This window comes from Syngnathus acus, chromosome 6 (genome assembly GCF_901709675.1).
Source record: "Syngnathus acus chromosome 6, fSynAcu1.2, whole genome shotgun sequence".
NCBI lineage: Eukaryota > Metazoa > Chordata > Actinopteri > Syngnathiformes > Syngnathidae > Syngnathus > Syngnathus acus.
This window is the reverse complement of record NC_051092.1, coordinates 16652391-16672001: the sequence shown is the minus strand read 5'-3', so window position 1 is coordinate 16672001 and position 19611 is coordinate 16652391. Positions and strand designations below refer to the sequence as shown.

The 19611-nt window shown below is 44.7% G+C and overlaps 1 protein-coding gene across 2 annotated transcripts in view; it reads right to left on the bottom strand.

The window, feature by feature from the left end:
• The window catches only part of chmp1a (charged multivesicular body protein 1A), a 59224-nt gene that overhangs the window by 31922 nt on the left and 7691 nt on the right, over nucleotides 1–19611 (bottom strand). For both annotated transcript variants that reach the window (XM_037253766.1, XM_037253765.1), the window contains one exon: nucleotides 14521–14598. In XM_037253766.1, coding sequence (XP_037109661.1) covers nucleotides 14521–14598 — 78 coding nt within the window. The remainder of the gene's footprint in view (nucleotides 1–14520; nucleotides 14599–19611) is intronic.

Below are 19611 nucleotides of genomic sequence, written 5' to 3'. Positions count from 1 at the left end.
AGGAACGTACGCCAGGATCCTGTTCGTGGACTTCAGCTCGGCGTTCAACACCATCGCTCCTGACATCCTCCAACAGAAGCTCATCCAGCTTGCGGTGCCTGCCTCCACCTGTCAGTGGCTCACCAGCTTCCTGACCAACAGGAGACAGCGTGTGAGGCTGGGGGGCATCACATCTGACACCCGGACCACCAATACTGGAGCCCCTCAGGGGTGCGTTCTCTCCCCACTGCTCTTCTCTCTCTACACCAACGATTTCTCCTCAGGTGACTCTCCTGTGAAGCTCCTGAAGTATTCTGACGACACCACTCTCATCGGACTGATCCAGGACGGTGATGAGACTGCGTACAGACAGGAGGTGGAGCGGCTGGTCCACTGGTGCAGCCAAAACCACCTGGAGCTGAACCCGCTCAAGACCGTGGAGATGACAGTGGACTTCAGGCGAGACCCTTCACCACCTTTACCCCTCACTATCCGCAGTAATACTATTCTCTCCACAGACACCTTCAAGTTCCTGGGAACCACAATCTCTCGGGACCTGAAATGGACCGGCCACATAGACTCTGTCCGGAAGAAGGCCCAGCAGAGGCTGTACTTCCTGAGAGAGCTCAGGAAGTTCAACCGGCCGCGGGAGCTGCTGAAGACCTTCTACACTGCCATCATCCAGTCTGTCCTCTGCACCGCCATCACTGTCTGGTTTGGATCGGCCTCCAAACAAGACAATCAGGACTGCAACGGACAATCAGGACTGCAGAAAAGATAATTGGAATCAACCTCCCATCTATCCAAGACTTGTACCTCTCCAGGACCAGGAAACGTGCAAGGAACATCTCTACAGACCCTTCTCACCCAGGTTGCAGTCTGTTTGAACTACTCCCCTCCGGACGGCGTTATAGAGCTCGGTACGCCAAAACCAGCAGACACAGAGACAGCTTCTTCCCCCAGGCTGTTGCTCTGATGAACTCACACCACTCTTAGAGTCTCAGAGTCATTACCGTGTAATAACATCCTGCTCTCCACACCTTTTTTGAATTTGTCTACACTGTTTGTACTTTGTTTCCTCTCTGCATCCATTGCAGCCTGGTCATCCTGGATAAGGGACCTTCCCTGTGGTCTCTTCTCAAGGTTTCTCAGTTCCCCTAGCTGGAGTTTTGAGTTCTTCCTTGCCCTCTTGGGAGTTTAAGATCAGGGGATGTTGTTAGTCACCTAAATGTTGAACAGAGGCTGTGATTTACCGAAGTCAAATTCCTTGTTTGGCACGCTCAAACATGGCGAATAAAAAACTCTTGAATCTTGAATGTGAGCACGGGGGCCCCCCAAGGCTGCGTGCTCAGTCCGCTGCTCTTCACCCTGCTGACGCATGACTGCACTGCAACTTACAGTAGCAACCGCGTGCTGAAATATGCCGACGACACGACTCTGGTGGGTCTCATCACCGGGGGCGACGAGACTCAATACAGGTCGGAGGTCGACCTTCTGGCCACATGGTGCAGGGACAACAACCTCCTGCTGAACGTCAACAAGACCAAGGAGATTGTTGTTGACTTCCGGAAGTGTCACACCCAACACCTGCCACTGACCATCGACGGTGTTGTGGTGGAGAGAGTGAGCAGCACCAGATTCCTGGGGGTGCACATCAGTGAGGACCTCTCCTGGTCCACCAACACCGCATCACTGGCGAAGAAAGCTCAGCGCCACCTGTACTTCCTGGGGAAACTCAGGCGAGCAAGTGCTCCTCCGGCCATCATGACTACATTCTACCGTGGCATCATTGAGAGCGTCCTCTCCAGTTGTATCGCTGTTTGGGGTGGTAGCTGCACTGACTACAACATGAGGGCCCTGCAGCGCATAGTGAACACGGCTGGTAAGATTATTGGTGCTTCACTCCCCTCCTTGAAGGACATTTACACCTCCCATCTCACCCGCAAGGCGACCACGATTGTGAGTGATGTGAGTCACCCCGCTCACTCTTTGTTTGATCTTCTGCCCTCTGGGAAGAGGTACAGGAGCCTGCGCTCCCGCACCACCAGACTCACCAACAGCTTCATACTCCAGGCTGTTAGGATCCTGAACTCTCTCCCCCCTTCTGCGTAGCGTCCTGTGCTTTTGCGCTATGTTCTGACTGTCTGCTGTATGCACACTTGCTCCATTTTTGCTCCTCTTATTGTGTGAAGGCGATGTTATTCTACTCCATTCACTTTATTATTATATTTTATTCCCGCCACTTTTTTGTCCCGCTTCTTCTTCCACAAAATTCATCCGATTCACTCCATTCCACTTTTGACGTATTCCAAATATTCACGAGATGGGTGCTTCCATTTTTCTCGTTCCGAAAACTTTCCGTTTTCGCAAAATTCGCAAAATTCCGACAACTTTTTCCCCATTCATTCTTAATGGCACATTCGACATTTCACATTTACGTCATTCCAATTGGAAATTCACATCATTCAGCACATTCTAATCACATTCGGAAAGATTCTCGACATTCCCAAAATTCCCAAATTCAAAAATTTCACGTTTTCACGTTAAAAATTTCGACAAAAATTCACAAAATTTCGTTTTTCACCTCTAATTTCTACATTTTTCAATCGATTCAACCCATTCCAACTTTCAACTGTTCATCTTTTGCCTACCTATTCCACAACTTCCCACTTACCAAAAACTTCACATCTTTTATTTTGAAATTCACACCCAATTCCTTTTTCCCTTCTCATTTCTACATTTTTCAACCGATTCAACCCATTCCAACTTTCAACTGTTCATCATTTTTCTACCTATTCCACAACTTACCAAAAACTTCACATCTTTTATTTTGAAATTCACACCCAATTCCTTTTTCCTTTCTCATTTCTACATTTTTCAACCGATTCAACCCATTCCAACTTTCAACTGTTCATCATTTTCTACCTATTCCACAACTTACCAAAAACTTCACATCTTTTATTTTGAAATTCACACCCAATTCTCCAATATTTCCTTTTTCCCTTCTCATTTCTACATTTTTCAACCGATTCAACCCATTCCAACTTTCAACTGTTCATCATTTTTCTACCTATTCCACAACTTCCCAAAAACTTCACATCTTTTATTTTGAAATTCACACCCAATTCCTTTTTCCCTTCTCATTTCTACATTTTTCAACCGATTCAACCCATTCCAACTTTCAACTGTTCATCATTTTTCTACCTATTCCACAACTTCCCAAAACTTCACATCTTTTATTTGAAATTCACACCCAATTCCTTTTCCCCATCTCATTTCTACATTTTTCTACCGATTCAACCCATTCCAACTTTCAACTGTTCATCATTTTTCTACCTATTCCACAACTTCCCACTTACCAAAAACTTCACATCTTTTATTTTGAAATTCACACCCAATTCCTTTTTCCCTTCTCATTTCTACATTTTTCAACCGATTCAACCCATTCCAACTTTCAACTGTTCATCATTTTTCTACCTATTCCACAACTTCCCAAAAACTTCACATCTTTTATTTTGAAATTCACACCCAATTCCTTTTTCCCTTCTCATTTCTACATTTTTCAACCGATTCAACCCATTCCAACTTTCAACCTTTTGCCTACCTATTCCACAACTTCCCACTTACCAAAAATTCCAAATTTGAAATTCAACCAAATTCTCCAAAATTTCTACATTTCTCAAGTAATTCAACACGTTTCAACGTCATTCCGCAGCATTCCCCGAAGAAGTTATTCATACATTTCGCCTTCACACGCAATTTCTCCAGAAATTGCACATTCTAGTTTATTATGTTATTTGTTTATTTATTATTTATGCATCACTCTTGTTTATTCATTGTTTGTGCCTTCTTGTTTTTAGTTTTTGTGTTATTTACTTGTATGTATATTGTGTACTATGTCTTGTCACCGTGGGATAGTGGGAACGTAATTTCGATCTCTGTGTGTCTTGACGTGAAGAAATTGACAATAAAGCAGACTTTGACTTTATTAACCTTTTTTGAAGAGTAAACGTGTCAGGCTCCTCTCTCCTTTTGCGTGCCCAGCGTGAGGGCATCCGCAGAAGACTTTTATAATTTCAGTTTTACATACTATTGTACTTTTAAATAGGTTATTGTATTTCAAACACTTTTTTTTTTTTAAACATTTCAAAGTGTAAAGGTGTCACAGCTCTGCTCTGCTCTTGCCGTGCTGACCGGCTGACGCGCCCCAGCAGCCCGTGAGGGCATTCGCACAAGACATTTATAATTTTATTTTTAAACATTTATTGTATTTTTAAACATTTAAACATTTTAAAGTGTAAACGTGTCACGGCTCTGCTCCGCTCTTGCCGTGCTGACCGGCTGATGCGCCCCCGCAGCCCAGCGCGAGGGCATCCGCACATTGCTCAGAGGCACGCCCCGCCCTATTAGTGCTCATTGCTGGCCACTGGCCCAAATCCTGGACGGCAGTGCTTTTTTTCCTAGGTGCGCGGGAGCCAGTCGCGCGCCCGCCGCTTGATCTCAGTGCGCGCCCCACACTATCAGCACTCATTGCCGTTGTGCCTACTGTTTCTGCACAGCAGTGCATTTTTCCTTCATGCGCGGCTGTGTCACATCTCCCCTTTTGCCCTGCTGTACGGCTCACGCGTCCTCCGTGCTAGACCACTGAGGCACCAATATGGAACTGCTAACCGTCAGTTCTCACCATTTTGTCTGCTTTGACACGCACGCCCGCCACCTGATTCTCATTTGACTGACCTGCTATGTAACGAGATGCCCGCATGACGCGAGCTCGTTGACCAGCTAGTCATTTTAAAGTGTAAAAGTGTCATGGCTCTGCTCTGCTCTTGCCGTGCTGAACGGCTGATGCGCCCCCACAGCCCAGCGCGAGGGAATCCACACAAGACTTTTGTAATTATATTTTTAAACACTATTATACTTTTAAACACTGTATTGTATCTTTAAATACTTTTCGAATAGCTTTAAAAAGCTTGCTATGCTCTTCTGCTTTGATGACGCACGACGCAAGCTCACTGACCGGCTCGTCAGCTTGCCTCGTAGTCCTGATCTACCGGCATTCCAGCCCTCTTTGTTTTCTTTAAACTTTCCCCTAATAAAGAGCCCGTGTTGCATTTGGTTGTCCTGCCTCGTTTGTGACAACAAAACAAAGCCCGAATCAGAGATGATGCTGATTCTGCTCACACAAACGAAGTGGAGTGAATACGTAGCAAGAGATTGCGATAAAGCCTGCTTAGAGCTGCAATCATCGGCAAGGATACAGATCAACATGCTCGCATTGGTCTCCTACCGGCCAATATTGTGCTGTAAAGTCATATGGGCAGACAAAGCCCCGCGCTCCAAGTGACGCCGCAAAAAGCCGCGATACACTGAGTATATCTGCAATATTTGTTCTCATAAAAATCTGTAATGCACCGAGGCCGCGATAGGTGAACCGCAAAGTAGCGAGGGATTACTGTACTTCAAAACAGTAACATGAACATGTGGCAGGCGTTTGGACAATTACCACCTCAAGCGTGCAGCAGTGATGGCAACTTTCTAAACGATCTGAACAACTTTTTAAGGATGTTCGAGGCACTAAACAACACTCCTGCTGTGAAAGTTGCTCTATGTCAGGATGACAAGGCACTCTGTCTTAGCATTGCTGATGTGACGAGGTCGCTGAAGGAAATCAACACCACTCAAGCCCTTGGTCCAGACAATATTCCGGATCGGGTGCTCAAAGAGTGTATTGACCAGTTTGCTTGTTTTCAATTGGACATTTTTAACATCTCACTAAACTAAGCCTAAAGTCCCAGCCTGCTTCAAGACTGCCTACATCCTAAATTACTTCCGGCTCCTCACACCCATTGTCATGAAGTGCTTCGAGAGACTGGTGAAACATCGCATAACCTCTGTGCTCCATCCACACTCGACCCTTCACAGTTTGCTTTCCGGCCCAACCGCTGTTCTGAGGACTCCATCTCTTCTGCACTTTACCCGAGCCCCGCCCATCTGAATCAGAAAACCTCATGTGCAAATGCTGTTTCTGTACTTTAGTTCAGCAATCAACACAATCATTACTTATTGGCTGATGGAAAACTCGAACCACTAGGTTTTAGCACCCCCTTGTGCAGCTTGTTGCTGGACTCATTGACAGACCCAAGTCAGAAAAAGTTGGAGGTAACTCCTCCTCCTCATCACGCTCATCTCCTCAGGGATGTGGTCTCAGACACCAGCCATTCACTTTGATGACTCATGACTGGCAAACCTAGAGCTGCCACAAAACTCATGAAATTTGTGAATGACAACAGTGATGGGCTTCGTCATGGATGATGCTGATGCATCCTACAAAGAAGAGCTGGAGCAGTTGGTGGTGTGGTGTGGATAGAACAACCTGATCCTGAATGTTGACAAACCCAAATAACTCGCCAGATGCAAGTTAAACCAACTCAGCCACTTATTATAGCCTCATAAACAACAAGTCTGTAGAGGTCAACAGCACCAGCAAGTTCCTGGGGGTGCACATCATGGACTGCTATAAGTGGGGTGGAGGTTGTCGCGCCGCTGACTGGAAGTGTACGAGAAGGAGGATGAGGACGGCTGAGAAGGTCATTGCGACTTCTCTTCCCCCAAATTAAGACGATTGTATTGAACCGCTGTGTCTCTCAAGCCAGAAACATCATCCATGATGCCACCATGATCTGTGACCACTACCACTGGGCCTTCACCCATGGGGCCCGGCCGGGCACAGCCTGAAAAGGCAACGTGGATCCCCATTCCCACCTGTGGGAGGGGCCAAAGGGGTCGTGTGCGTAGAGGGCTGGGTGGTGGCCAATCCCCGGCTACGAAGCTAGCTCGAGGGACATGTTGGTGACTGGTGAAAGAAAACAGAAGTAACATGACACTTGAGTCGGAGCGAAGCTCCTCATTTCTTGATCTTAAATCAGCCACAGAGAGGCTAATCCTTGTGATATGTTGAAGTTGTTTGTCGTGTTTGCCCTGGTATTGACTGGCAACCACTTCAGGGTGTCTTCTGCTTGCTGCCCAATGGCTGCTGAGATAGGCTCCAGCACGCCCAAGACCCCCGCGGGGACAAACAGTACGGATAATGGAGGGACTGGATGGATGTTAGTTTGTCCAATTCCACTCCGATTTCGATTGTTTTGCATTTTATTTCATGAAACCATGACTGTCGTTGGGCTCAGAAACAACAACAACAGAAATGACTTCTCGATGTGTTAACTTTGTTACTCCCGATTCTGAAAATGTGAGAGGTACTCTGTGTTGCCAGGTGTGTACATTAAAATAAGTGAGAGACAAAAGAGCAAGCTCCTGCTCTCTTGAGTTCCTGAGAAGAAAAAGTCCAAAATAGCTGCTGCACGTTTGGAACAAGGAAATGAAAACCTTAACTTTGACTGCCAACATCTACAAGCATTTTGTTTTTAAACCAGAAGCCCGAAGTAACCAATGATACACTGACCTGGCAACCATGGTTGCACGGACCCACCTACAGTTACAATAGCACAAGAGTGTGAGTGTATCTCTGTAAAATGAAGTACCAAAATCCCGCAGTTCATAAGGACTTATTGTCCTATGCGTAGCGAAATCGAACGGTTAGACATTTTGCCGTGTACCGTGGACCACTAGTCGCCGCAAAAGAAGTGTTTCAATCCTGCATATCACTGGTTGAAATCTCATTCTCTAAATTCGCCCCCCCATCATTATAATTATGATTCCTATTAGTATTAATAGTATTAATAGTTCTGTTTTTCGCATCCTGGTTGTCGTCCAGTTGTTTTATACTTGTCTTTGCTTTCTTGTTTTTACTTGCCATGTAGCACTTTGAGATTCCTCCGAATGTAAAGTGCATTACAAATATAATTTATTAGTAGTAGTAGTATTAATAATATTTTTACTATTATTAATGTTTACTGTTTACATCTTGCAGCTGTTTCATTGGATGTTGTTGAACTTACACCAGCAGTAATTGTGCATAGATTTTTGTCTTCCGAGTTAGAGCAACGCTGGCGTCTGGATTGTTGACTGCCGCTTCTACCCCAAACCGTATTCGCTATTTGTTTGTCCCCTGTCTGTTTTGTGTTTCCCGTTTTAAGTGTCCCCGTTTTTTTTTTGTTTTTTTTCTCGCCTTTTCACCTGCCCACCGCGTATCTCTGGAGCTCTGCTCACACCTCTCTGTTCCCGCTCCATCTGACTACGAGCTACGCTAGCCAGCTAGCCAACCCACCACCGGACCCTCCTACCTCCCGGCTCTGAGCTCGCTCTTGGCTCGGCAAACGGCTTCAACACAACTTTCTGGCCACTTGGCCGGCGTCCTCGGGGGGAGCACCCGCTCGCCGCGAGCTCGCCGGTCGTGGCTCGGCGGTGTGCCGCCATGACACACTGGGGCGCGCCGTTTGCACGGGTACAGTCGGGATTGACCAACACCACCACCCACTCCACGACTCGATCCACTGCTGCTTCCATGCATTTCACTGCCTACCAACTTCTAGCTAACCAGCTATTAGCCACTTCTACCATTTTATCTGGATTATTCCCAGCTGCTGTCACATCTCATCTCCTCCATGAATTATCACTTCTGCTACTCCGGGCTTCTATTCCACCAACTTCTCGTCCATTTGTCTACACTGCTGCTGATCTTCATCATCTCAACAATAATCAACGTCTCCCTGCTGCTGCTGCCTCAGCTGCCAGCAAGGCTGGGATCCTCCACCGTCGCCGCTACATCCACCGTAGCTCCGGACTATCTTTTAACCGACATTTCCCTGATGGCTCACCCATCCCCCTCTTTCTGGACTACCTCTCGCCCCCCCGTCACCCCCACCTCCCGTACACCTCAACAATCTCCGCTCCCCCACCCCCGCTCCTTCATCCATCTCCCTCGCGCTGCTGAACTGTCGCTCCCTCTCCAACAAATCACTAGTTATTTTCGAACTACTATTGGACAATAACTTGGATCTGATCCTTCTCTGTAAAACATGGCAACAGCCCTGGACCTTTTTACTCTCAACCAAGCCACTCCGTCCAACTACAGCTACATCGCCAAAACCCGCCTCTCTGGGCGAGGAGGTGGTATTGCTGTCCTCCATAAGCAGTCCCTACCCATCACTGAATTGGACCTCAACCTCCCATCTATTTCATCCTTTGAATATCTCGCTTTTTCCCTCCCCAACTCTACTACTGCTGTTCTTATCTACTGCCCCCCAAAGTCACATCCGTCTTTTCTTTCTGAACTCTCTGAACTCCTCACCATCGTATCCTCAGTCTCCTATCGCCTCCTACTCATCGGTGACTTCAACATCCACATCGACCAGCCAACTGCTCCACTGACGTCTGACTTCATCTCCCTTCTGGACTGCTTTCATCTCACCGAGCACATCAACTTCCCCACCCACACCAAAGGCCACACCCTGGATATAGTATGCTCCTCCTTTCCACTCACATCCAACCCCCGTCCTCTCACCTTTCCACTGTCAGATCATCGCTGCATCCTCTTCTCCGCCCCTCTACCCTCGCCTCATAATTCCACAAAACGCACCATCTCCTACCGCAACATCAAGACTGTAAACCCAATCACGCTCTGCCAGCTCTTATCCTCTGCCCTTCCCTCCGACCCCACTTCTTCCTCCCCTGATGACCTTGCCACCATGCTCAACAACATCCTTTCTGACTCCCTTGATTCCCTAGCCCCCTGGAAAACGTCCTCTGTTCCATTCACTAACTCAGCCCCTTGGTACACCCCGGAACTCCGCTCCATGAAACAAACTGGCCGTCAACTCGAACGCCTCTACAAAAGAACCCGCCTCACCGTCCATGCCGAAACCTTCAAACAACACATCTCCTCCTATCGTGATGCTCTTCTTGCTGCCAAATCTGCTTACTTCTCATCTCTCATTAATAACACCAACCGGAACCCCCGCATACTGTTCTCCACCGTCAACAAATTGCTCCAGCCACCGGCCACCAAGCCACCCTCCTCACCCGCCCTCTGTAACTCCTTCCTTGTCAACTTTAACAACAAAATCGCCCAAATCAACAGTTCTCTGACCAATACCATCAATAACTCCTCCTCCCCCACCTCCCCTGCTCGCCTGTCCCCCCTTCCTGACCTCCCGCCCTTCCCCTCTCTCACTGCCTTCTCCCTTGTCGACTCCTCCACCATCCTAGACATCATCACCGCATCCAAGACAACCACCTGCTCTCTCGACTCTCTTCCAACGACCTTAACTAAGGCCTGCCTCCCTGTCCTCCTCCCTCACCTCACCTCACCACCCTTTTTAATCAGTCTCTATCCCTTGGCCACTTTCCCACTGTCTATAAATTTGCAGCCATCACCTTGGACCCACTCAACCTCTCCAACTACTGTCCCATCTCCAACCTTTCATTCCTTTCCAAAACACTTGAACGCATTGTCTCCGCCCAACTCCACACCCATCTCCAGTCCAACAACCTCTATGAACCCTTCCAGTCCGGATTCCGCCCACTTCACACCACCGAAACAGCTCTTGTTAAAGTCACCAACAATCTCCTCATTCTGCAGACTCTGGTGCCCTCAACATCCTACAACTACTTGTCCTTAGCGCAGCCTTTGACACTGTGAACCATTCCATCGTCCTCCAAGGCTGCGCCAACCTAGGTGTTGAGGGCACTGCACTCGACTGGCTCACCTCCTATCTCGCCAACAGAAACCAGTTCATCTCTCTCTCCGGTCACACATCCATCCTCTCCCCAGTTACACAAGGGGTCCCCCAAGGCTCAGTTCTTGGCCCCCTCCTATTCATCTGTTACCTCTTTCCCCTTGGTAATGTCATCCGCAAACTCAATCTGGACTTCCACTGCTACGCTGATGACACCCAGATCTATATACGTACCACACCGACCCGTAACCCTTCCCTCACCCACTTTGAAACCTGCATCTCTACAATAAAAACATGGCTGACCCGCAACTTTCTCAAACTCAACAGTGGACAAAACAGAGCTCCTCCTCATAGGCACTAAATCCTCCCTTAATAAAACTGGATCCATCACACTCACCATTGACTCCTCAAACATTACTCCCTCCCCTCTGGCACGCAACCTTGGTGTTATTTTTGACCCCACACTGTCCTTCCACCCTCATGTTAGCTCAGTTGTTAAGACCTCCTACTTCCACCTCCGACGCGTCGCCAAAATCCGGCACTGCCTCTCTCTCCCTGCCGCTGAATCCCTCATCCACGCCTTCATCTCATCCCGGCAACTCCCTTCTCACTGGAATCACTGCTCACTCACTCCATAGACTTCAACTAGTCCAAAACTCTGGTGCCCGCCTCCTTACCCACACCCGGTCCCGTGAACACATCACTCCTGTTCTCCACTCCCTTCACTGGCTCCCCATTAAGGAGCGTATCATCTTCAAGATACTCCTCCTCACCTTCAAAGCCCTTCACCACCTGGCTCCCACTTACCTATCTGACCTCCTTGTCCCCTACTGCCCCAACCGTCCACTCCGATCCTCCAATACGTCACGTCTAACAGTCCCAAAGTCTAAACTCAAATCCTTCGGTGACAGAGCCTTCTCCTGCACATCACCCAGACTCTGGAACTCTCTCCCTCAGTCTGTCTGTGACTCACCCACACTCCCCATATTTAAGTCCCGTCTAAAAACTTACCGTAATTTTCGGACTATAAGTCGCACCGGAGTATAAGTCGCACCAGCCATAAAATGCCCAAAAATGTGAAAAAAAACATATATAAGTCGCTCCGGAGTATAAGTCGCATTTGGGGGGGCAATTTATTCGACAAAATCCAACACCAAGAACAGTCATGAACGAGCAACAACAGGCTAAACGATAGGTATGCTAACGTGACATAAACACAAACGAAGAGCTGAGAACGGGCCTGACATAACATTCAGTTATTTAAAAAAACTATTACATAAATAACACGTTTATAAAACCATCTGTGTCACTCCAATTCATTAAATCCATCTGATCGTCCTTTGTCAACAATGCCGTGTGCCGCGCCGTAGTTCAAATTATTCCACAGGCCCATACACGATATATAAACTATATTTTAAATAAACTATCACATAAACAACAATATTATCAAACCATTTGTGTCACTCCAAATCATTAAATCCATCTATCAAATTTCTCGTCTTTTATCATCTCCTTTGTCAACAATGCCGTGTGCCGCGCCGCAGTTCAAATTATTCCACAGGCCCATACAACGATATATAAACTATATTTTAAATAACTATCACATAAACAACAATATTATCAAACCATTTGTGTCACTCCAAATCATTAAATCCATCGATCAATTTCTCGTCTTTATCATCTCCTTTGTCAACAATGCCGTGTGCCGCGCCGCAGTTCAAATTATCACCAGGCCCATACAACGATATATAAAAATATTTTAAACAACTATCACTTAAACAACAATATTATTAAACCATTTGTGTCACTCCAAATCATTAAATTCCATCGATCAATTTCTCGTCTTTTATCATCTCCTTTGTCAACAATGCCGTGTGCCGCGCCGCAGTTCAATTATTCCACAGGCCCATACAACGATATATAAACTATATTTTAAACAACTATCACATAAACAACAATATTATTAAACCATTTGTGTCACTCCAAATCATTAAATCCATCGATCAAATTTCTCGTCTTTTATCGATTGTCCTTTGTCAATGCCGTGTGCCGCGCCGAAGTTCAAATTATTCCACAGGCCCATACAACGATACATAAACTATATTTTAAATAACTATCACATAAAAAACAATATTATCAAACCATTTGTGTCACTCCAAATCATTAAATCCATCGATCAAATTTCTCGTCCTTTATGTCAACAACGCCGCGCGTGAGCAGCTGACGTCAGCCTCGTGAGTCAGTTGCGACTCCTTTTATTCCACAGATGTAGTATATAAATATATTGTAGCGTTAACAAAGTACAAGGGAAGATGTGGGTTTGGTAAACGGCCCTTTATTTAACAAAACAAGAGTTCAACGAGCCAACAACTATGAACTGTAATGATAAAAACATATAGAAGTTGCTACACGAAATAAAATATATATCAAATAACTATAACAAAAATAAAAAAATTTTCCAAACCTTCTGCGTCACTCCTATTCATTAAATCCTTCAAACTCTTCGTCCTCCGTGTCACTTTCAAACAAAGCCGCGACTGATGCCGGTAGTACGCAGGGCCCTTCGTCATCTCCGTCGCTGACGTCAGACTCCTCGTCAGCTTTTCGCCAATCCCTTACAAGTTTCTCACTAACTCCAAACTTTCTTTCTGCTGCTCGATTACTGTTTTCGGCTGCATATTTTACAACTTGAAGTTTGTAACTTGCAGAATATGAGTTTCTTTTTGGTGCCATTTTTGTTAAGCCCTTACCAGTTGATGAGTCACGGCCAACGGTGAAATTTAGAGCGCCCTCATCCAGTTTCGTCTGAAAATACGTTTTTTTTTTTTTTAGCTGTAGTTTTTTGTTTTGTTCATTTGGTTGTTTCATCAAAGTCTGTTTTATTGTCAATTTCTTCATATGCCAAGACACACAAAGAGATCAAAATTACGTTCCCACTATCCCACGGTGACAAGACATAGTACACAATATGCATACAAGTAAACAACACAAAAAATAAAAACAAGAAGGCACAAACAATGAATAAATAAGAGTGATGAATAAATAATAAATAAACAAATAACATAATAAATATAAGAGGAGCAAAAATGGAGCAAGTGTGCATACAGTGGACTTGGATATGGCGCTTTAAAGTGTTAATTACTTATTTGATTTTTTCTCTCTATTTTTCATGTTTTGAATATGTATATCTTGAGATAAAGATATCAAAGCATGTGAAGTGATCAACTATACTAAAAATAACATGTGAAGTGGTCAACTATATTTGTAAGTAAGTGATGTGTTAATGATCAAGTAAAAAGTTGTGAAAGAAAACATATATAAGTCGCTCCTGAGTATAAGTCGCCCCCCCACCCAAACTATGAAAAAAAACGCGACTTATAGTCCGAAAATTACGGTACCTCTTCTCTCAAGCCCCTGAGCCTCCCCTACCCAGAACTGGTTTCCTCTTCTTAATTTTATCCGATTGTTTCTTCCCCGTCCCCGTCCCCCTCCCCTCATGTATGTCTTTGCCTTGTTCCCTGTAAGCGTCTTTGGGTTTTTGAAAAGCGCTATACAAATTTAATGAATTATTATTAATTATTATAGATGATTGGAACAGGTTGTTTATCACAACATCACAAGTGATAAAAATTAACCAAATACAACATATGCATATGCAACATTTTTCTACCCACTTTGCAAGACAATATCACATCGGTGGTACAATAGTTGCTTAACCCGACATCTTTTTTACAGTGCAGCCCTTGGTACAAAGAAGTCAGTGTGAATTAAACCAAACAGCCTGAATCGTCCATTTCTTGTCAAACCACTAATAGCATAGATATCAAATCTACTCAGTCCACTAGAAATATGTTTTAAACATCACACATTTAGGGATTCTAAAACAGCAATGTGAGATTTTGCTCACCTTTTTGACCTTAGCCTGCTCCTTTTCGGAATCCTTTTCTGCCTTTTTGGCAAGTCTCTCTAGCTGTTTGGAGGTGAACTGGCAACCAAAGAAAACATAGGAAATTTATATACACTCTGATGAAGGTGGAAGTACAAGCCGAAACATGTCAGGTAATGCACCTAAAATAATTTGTTTGAGATAAAAGAACCAGTGAAGTGATTAAAAAGGAAAAACAAAATGAACTTAGGACAACTATTTATATACAAGGTTCGACAATGGCCTGGTGTGTGTTGGGCCACCCGAAACACACTGACACCATAAAGTACACATTATTTACATAAATATGAAATCGCATTTTTTGTCCACTTAAATTGATCAATCATCAATTATAAATTTACTGTGCTGCAAACACATTGCAAACACACCATAAAGTACACCTTAACATGAATATGAAATCACATTTTTCATCTCCTTAAATTGATCAATCATCACTCATCAATTTACTGTGCTGCAAACATTTGTCATATATATTTATAAACATTATATATACACATACATACACATCAGTGACGTGCGGTGAGGCTCATGACTGGGGAGGCACTGACACCCCCACCCCCCCCGGTAAGATTTGTCCGGCACCTAACCGTGTCACAAAAAAGGTTAGGGAACGCTGCTCTAGAGTGCTTATTCATTATTTAATTTTAACTATTTTAATTAAAATCTCATAGCAGTCTTCACACATAAAAACACTCAATAAAGCACATGGAATCAAAAACTTGTTTTCGATCGTGCGTACCACTCCGTTTGAAAAGACATGCTCCGAAGTCCCGTTGTCCGAATCAAACCTTTTAACTCCGGAGTTGGTCTTCCTTTACTGATGACCTCCTGCTTCTATCGAAAATCCATAGTTGAAAATCGTTTGGATATGTACTCCTCCACTGTAAAACGAAATGTAAAAACGGGAAAAAAAAAAAGAATGTAAAACGAAATAAATGGATGACAGCTCCTCAGTTGTTCACTGTAAATTTGAACTGGAGATCTCTTATTCTACAGGTAGGCACATGAAGCATCCCGGGATCACTAGCACCCCCTGCCATAAGGCTGGAGAACCTTTTTTTCGTTGCCTCCGTAAGGTCTCTTTTTAAAGCCATTTTGTTCATCTAAAGCAGTGGTTCCCAAAGTGGGCGGTACCGCCCCCCTGGGGGCGGTGGAAAGATCTGGGGGGGCGGTGAGGAAGAAAGGGGCGGTAGGGGGGCGGTAGGGGGGCGGCAGTCGATTTGTACACAACACGCCGCTCTGGCCCAGTCAGATCCGACAGCATAGACTACAAAAGCAAAAGCTCAGGTTTGTAATTTCAAGCTTGTAATGTTCAGAATTTTATCTTATAATAAAAACCGCATTCTGGCGGTCAACATCATCTTGAGTTCAAGTCAACATGAAATTGGGGACTCGCCAGAACGCGCCGTGTTGTGTTGAGCTGGTTAGGGCAGTGGTCCCCAACCACCGGGCCGCGGACCGGTACCGGTCCGTGGGTCACTTGGTACCGGGCCGCCAAGCCGCACAGAATTATTTTTTTTATCGACGATCAATTAATTCAGGTCAAGACACTCGTCCCGGTCACGTGACATGTTTCCCCAGTCGAGCCCGCAAAGCTAATATGTGGCGACAGGCTAACTAACCAGGCAGTGAAGCATTCAAAACTGCTTCAACACATGGAGACCAAGCATCCTGCAATAAAAGACAAACCTTAAATCACTTCGGGTGTCATTGTCTCCGATTACGTCTAGATGGGACCGGCTCGTTTCTGAGAAACAAACTCAGTGCTCCCACTAATTCAACGTATTGGTAATGATATTATAAATGTATTATTTATTTATTTATATAAATGTATTATTTATTTATATAAATGCCTGGGGGGGGGGGGCGCTAGGAATTCACTGGGGAGCCAAAGGGGGCGCCAGCCTGCAAAAGTTTGGGAACCACTGATCTAAAGAAACATGACGATACAGACAGATGACAAAAAACACTAGATATTATATACATCAGCTTAAATACCGAAATTAGTTAACATAGCCACAGTGTTTGAACACTTCAACAGCGACATAAAGACAGAGAGCAGTTCAGTCTCACTGCATAGCCTGTCAACATAGGTGTGATTAGGCAATCCTCAGAGGAGGCTAGACAGGAAGTTGGCTCCTCCGAGTGAATCGTCTTCGGTTTTAAAATTACTATAAAAATTCAGCGATTCTGGTTCAAAATGATACAAAACTATTGAAATTAAAACGAAAATGACTTTATAATAAAAACAATTGAATTTGTTTTTCCCCTTTTCATGATGGCAGGGGAGGCGTGCACTAGAGGGACAACAACGAGATGGTCCCCAAAACAGGACTGCTTTTGTAGGTGGAGGCCATTTCAAGTTCCTCCTCTTGATCTTTTTTAACAGTTTTTCCACAAGTGTTGGCTTTAGCTAGAGTCATTATCACGACTGGGAGCATGAGGCGATTTCTTAACCCTCCTGAAGTTGCGCAGATTGTCCAACGCCTCCAGGATGGCACATCCATGCGTGCTATTGCAAGAAGATTTGATGTGTCTCCCAGGACAATCTCCAGAGCATGGAGGAGATTCCAGGAGACAGGCAGTTACTCTAGGAGAGCTGGACAGGGCCATAGACGGTCCTCATTCCATCAGCAGGACGGATATACATTTCGGTTCAAAATGATACAAAACTATTTCAATTAAAAGGAAAATGACTATAATAAAAACAATTGAATTTGTTTTTCCCCTTTTCATGATGGCAGGGGAGGCGTGGCCTCCCTTGCCTCCTCTGACCGCACGTCCCAGATAGATAGATAGATAGATAGATAGATAGATAGATAGATAGATAGATAGATAGATAGATAGATAGATAGATAGAGTGCCTTGCGAAAGTATTCGGCCCCCTTGAACCTTTCAACATTTCGCCACATTTCAGGCTTCAAACAAAGATATAAAATTTAAATTTTTTGTCAAGAATCAACAACAAGTGGGACACAATCGTGAAGTGGAACGAAATTTATTGGATAATTTAAACTTTTTTAACAAATATAAAACTGAAAAGTGGGGCGTGCAATATTATTCGGCCCCTTTACTTTCAGTGCAGCAAACTCACTCCAGAAGTTCAGTGAGGATCTTTGAATGATCCAATGTTGTCCTAAATGACTGATGATGATAAATACAATGCACCTGTGTGTAATCAAGTCTCCGTATAAATGCACCTGGATACAGGAAATACAGGACCATTCTGGAAGAAAACCTGTTGGAGTCTGCAAAAGACCTGAGACTGGGACGGAGATTTATCTTCCAACAGGACAATGATCCAAAACATAAAGCCAAATCTACAATGGAATGGTTCACAAATAGACGTATCCAGGTGTTAGAATGGCCAAGTCAAAGTCTAGACCTGAATCCAATCGAGAATCTGTGGAAAAAGCTGAAGACTGCTGTTCACAAACGCTCTCCATCCAACCTCACTGAGCTCGAGCTGTTTTGCAAGGAAGAATGGGCAAGAATTCCAGTCTCTCGATGTGCAAAACTGATAGAGACATACCCCAAGCGACTTGCAGCTGTAATTGCAGCAAAAGGTGGCGCTACAAAGTATTAGCGCAAGGGGGCCGACAGTGCCTTGCGAAAGTATTCGGCCCCCTTGAACCTTTCAACATTTCGCCACATTTCAGGCTTCAAACATAAAGATATAAAATTTTAATTTTTTGTCAAGAATCAACAAGTGGGACACAATCGTGAAGTGGAACGAAATTTATTAGATAATTTAAACTTTTTTAACAAATAAAAAACTGAAAAGTGGGGCGTGCAATATTATTCGGCCCCTTTACTTTCAGTGCAGCAAACTCACTCCAGAAGTTCAGTGAGGATCTTTGAATGATCCAATGTTGTCCTAAATGACTGATGATGATAAATAGAATGCACCTGTGTGTAATCAAGTCTCCGTATAAATGCACCTGCTCTTTGATAGTCTCAGGGTTCTGTTTAAAGCGCAGAGAGAACCATGAAGACAAAGGAACACACCAGGCAGGTCCGAGATACTGTTGTGGAGAAGTTTAAAGCCAGATTTGGATACAAAAAGATTTCCCAAGCTTTAAACATCTCAAGGAGCACTGTGCAGGCAATTATATTGAAATGGAAGGAGTATCAGACCACTGCAAATCTACCAAGACCTGGCCGTCCCTCCAAACTTTCATCTCAAACAAGGAGAAGACTGATCAGAGATGCAGCCAAGTGGCCCATGATCACTCTGGATGAACTGCAGATAACTACAGCTGAGGTGGGAGAGTCTGTCCATAGGACAACAATCAGTCGTGCACTGCACAAATCTGGCCTTTATGGAAGAGTGGCAAGAAGAAAGCCATTTCTCAAAGATATCCATAAAAAGTCTCGTTTAAAGTTTGCCACAAGCCACCTGGGAGACACACCAAACATGTGGAAGAAGGTGCTCTGGTCAGATGAAACCAAAATCGAACTTTTTGGCCACAATGCAAAACGATATGTTTGGCGTAAAAGCAACACAGCTCATCACCCTGAACACACCATCCCCACTGTCAAACATGGTCAAAAAGTCAAAGTCAAAGTCCGCTTTATTGTCAACCTCTTCACATGCCAAGACACACAAAGAAACCAAAATTACGTTTCCACTATCCCACGGTGACAAGACAGTACACGACATACATACAAGCCAACAACACAAAATAAAACCAAGAAGGCACAAACAATGAATAATAAGAGTGATGAATAAATAATAAATAAACAAATAACACAATAAATAAATAAATAAGAGGAGCAAAACGGAGCAAGTGTGCATACAGCAGACAGCGGAATATAGCGCAAAAGTACAGGACGCTACGCAGAAAGGGGGAGAGAGTTCAGGATCCTAACAGCCTGGAGTACGAAGCTGTTGGTGAGTCTGGTGGTGCGGGAGCGCAGGCTCCTGTACCTCTTCCCAGAGGGCAGAAGATCGAACAAATGGTGGGGGGTAGAATGGCCGGTTCGTAGATCTCAGCAGGCGAACGTAATCCGTTTTGTTGTCCAGCGATCGAACATTCGCCAGAAGAATGG